This window comes from Hylobates moloch, unplaced genomic scaffold, assembly GCF_009828535.3.
Source record: "Hylobates moloch isolate HMO894 unplaced genomic scaffold, HMol_V3 SCAFFOLD_11, whole genome shotgun sequence".
NCBI classification, from domain to species: Eukaryota; Metazoa; Chordata; class Mammalia; order Primates; family Hylobatidae; genus Hylobates; species Hylobates moloch.
This window is the reverse complement of record NW_026652286.1, coordinates 43,013,122-43,016,246: the sequence shown is the minus strand read 5'-3', so window position 1 is coordinate 43,016,246 and position 3,125 is coordinate 43,013,122. Positions and strand designations below refer to the sequence as shown.

Sequence of the window (3,125 nt, the reverse complement as noted above, 5' to 3'; positions counted from 1 at the left end):
ATGCTGAATTTATGTTTTGTCTATGCAATATACTGAGCATATAAAATGTGATGTTTGTTCTCAAGAAGTTCTGGTTTCAACATTTAGTAACAGCTCACAGAGATAAAAAGTCAATCTTTCCTCTGTTAATTGTTCTTTCTGTGGAAATTGTTTACTGTAATGAGTATATATATCTTCATTCAAGTGACTTGTGACCACAGCTATGGATCACAATCTTCCTATAAGGCACTTCAGTGCATACCATAAACTCATAGAGTACTGGAATTGTCGATTTCGTCCCTACGGGAGATTTCAGGAAACTGCAAAAGAGGTAATTAACTTAACCTGGGCATGGGGTTGGGGGAGGAAGAGAGCAGGACACAAGTCCCTAAGGAAGGAACTCACAAGCTGATCCTTCATCAATGAATAGAAACTTGTAAGGAGGATGAAAGGTAGCACAGTATTAGAAGTCATTTTTCTGATCCTGTGATATCACCAAGCTGAGAATATCCCTAGGTTTTCCCAGCACCACAAATGGGAACTAATCTTATAGGACTGCATCGTTCTCTTACATCATCTATACATTAATAGGCAAGAAGTCTCACCTGTGATGCTGGGTCCAGCTTACAACCACACAATGGAAACCCCTGCCTCCTTCCTCCTTGTGGGTATCCCAGGACTGCAATCTTCACGTCTTTGGCTGGCTATCTCACTGAGTGCCATGTACATCATAGCCCTGTTAGGAAACACCATCATTGTGACTGCAATCTGGATGGATTCCACTCTGCACGAGCCCACGTATTGCTTTCTGTGTGTTCTGGCTGCTGTGGACATTGTTATGGCCTCCTCGGTGGTACCCAAGATGGTGAGCATCTTCTGCTCAGGAGACAGCTCCATCAGCTTTAATGCTTGTTTCACTCAGATGTTTTTTGTCCACTTAGCCACAGCTGTGGAGACGGGGCTGCTGCTGACCGTGGATTTTGACTGCTATGTAGCCATCTGCAAGCCTCTACACTACAAGAGAATTCTCACACCTCAAGTGATGCTGGGAATGAATATGACCATCACCATTAGAGCCATCATAGCCATAACTCCACTGAGTTGGATGGTGAGTCATCTACCTTTCTGTGGCTTCAATGTGGTTGTCCACTCCTACTGTGAGCACATAGCTTTGGCCAGGTTAGCATGTGCTGACCCCATGCCCAGCAGTCTCTATAGTCTGATTGGTTTCTCTATTATGGTGGGCTCTGATGTGGCCTTCATTGCTGCCTCCTATATCTTAATTCTGAGGGCAGTATTTGGTCTCTCCTCAAAGACTGCTCAGTTGAAAGCATTAAGCACATGCGGCTCCCATGTGGGGGTTATGGCTTTGTACTATCTACCTGGGATGGCATCCATCTATGCGGCCTGGTTGGGGCAGGATGTAGTGTCCTTGAACACCCAAGTGCTGCTAGCTGACAGGTATGTGATCATCCCAGCCACCTTAAATCCCATCATCTATGGCATGAGGACCAAACAACTGCTGGAGGGAATATGGAGTTATCTGATGCACTTCCTCTTTGACCACTCCAACCTGCGTTCATGAACACAGTATCTGTTCAGATCCAGAGCATTCTAGCCAACTTCAAAGATGCCTTAGAGATCTGTGGAGCTGGACTGGTTTACCTGGTACTATAAGGAATTCTAAGATGAAGCTATAAAGGATATCTTTGTGTAACTTTTAAATTTCTAACAATAATATGAATGAAATGTTTCTGATTTTCTGACATTTTTAATGGGTTAATACGATAGTGTCTGAATCAGAGTAAGTTTGGTATAGAATACAGCTCTGGAATTTTTCCTTCTATAGCTTCTGACCTATATTTCCTACCCAATATCCTACCATCCCCTCTGCTGAAGAAACCAACTGTTTGGTATCTTCCCCTAAACCTGACTGATATTCTCAGAACTGTTCTTTCCTCCAAGTGATTAAATGGAAGAAGCTATTAATATATGACCCTGCCCTCTGGCCCAATAGTGATCTCACTCCATTTGGGTCCTATGCCTACACCTAGACCAGGGTCCTTCCCAAGCTGTATGGTCTACTATTCATCTGGGGAGATATAAACTTGGGATCAGAGATGGTGGTAATTCTACAACACATAAACTGGAAGGAGAAAATTGGGATTGGCCCATGCATCAAAAGCCAATCACCAAGAACGGATGAAGAGAATAAGTCTTTGGTTCTCTGATTCCAAATCACTTTGGACACCCAGGTATATTGTTATGTTCTGTAAAATACCACTTAACTTTTAAATGTATCTCCTATTGTTATGCTAGTTGGAGTTAGTGCACCAATTACCAGCTTTTTGTTTTTAAGCAACAGAAGCTAAGTTAATATAAGTTTGGTTTTGGAAATCTTTCTTGTTGCTTCCTAGTCCCAGTCTGTGTAAGTTAACCTTAAGGCATAAAAGAAAGGGATCAAATATACACAGGTCTTTCTTCTTGTGGGCACCTCTCAGGGGATGTGCTCTGGGATGAGGAGGCTAATAGAGAACAATGTAGATAAAGAAGTTGACAATAGCAAAGACTTGGAACCAACCCAAATGTCCAACAATGACAGACTGGATTAAGAAAATGTGGCACATATATACCATGGAATACTATGTAGCCATAAAAAACGATGAGTTCATGTCCTTTGTAGGGACATGGATGAAGCTGGAAACCATCATTCTCAGCAAACTATCACAAGGACAGAAAACCAAATACCGCATGTTCTCACTCATAGGTGGGAATTGAACAATGAGAATACATGGACACAGAAAGGGGAACATCACACACCGGGGCCTGTTGTGGGGTGGGGGGAAGGGGGAGGGATAGCATTAGGAGATATACCTAATGTTAAATAACGAGTTGATGGGTGCAGCACACCAACATGGCACACGTATACATATGTAACAAACCTGCACGTTGTGCACATGTACCCTAAAACTTAAAGTATAATTAAAAAAGAAAAAAAAGGAGTTGAAATGTAACCACTGTTCTCCAGGTCACTGGATGCTTACATGATTTTTGGTTTTGTTTTTCCCCTTCAGAAAATCTTGAATTGAGTAATCAGTATATGTTAAAAGAAAAAGATCTTATATATAAGAGATATGTACATTTGA

The 3,125-nt window shown here is 41.9% G+C and overlaps 1 protein-coding gene across 1 annotated transcript; it reads left to right on the top strand.

Moving 5' to 3' along the window:
- The first annotated feature begins 565 nt into the window (after window positions 1-565).
- LOC116477367 (olfactory receptor 52I2-like) lies at window positions 566-1,564 on the top strand. The gene has a single exon (XM_032168079.1). It carries the CDS (start codon window positions 590-592, stop codon window positions 1,562-1,564), a length of 975 nt encoding a protein of 324 aa, XP_032023970.1. The 5' UTR covers window positions 566-589.
- Window positions 1,565-3,125: the final 1,561 nt, after the last annotated feature.

Bases quoted from the DNA above. Each gene is read 5' to 3' on its own strand.
- LOC116477367 (XM_032168079.1), top strand. From the start codon at position 590: ATGCTGGGTCCAGCTTACAACCACACAATGGAAACCCCTGCCTCCTTC.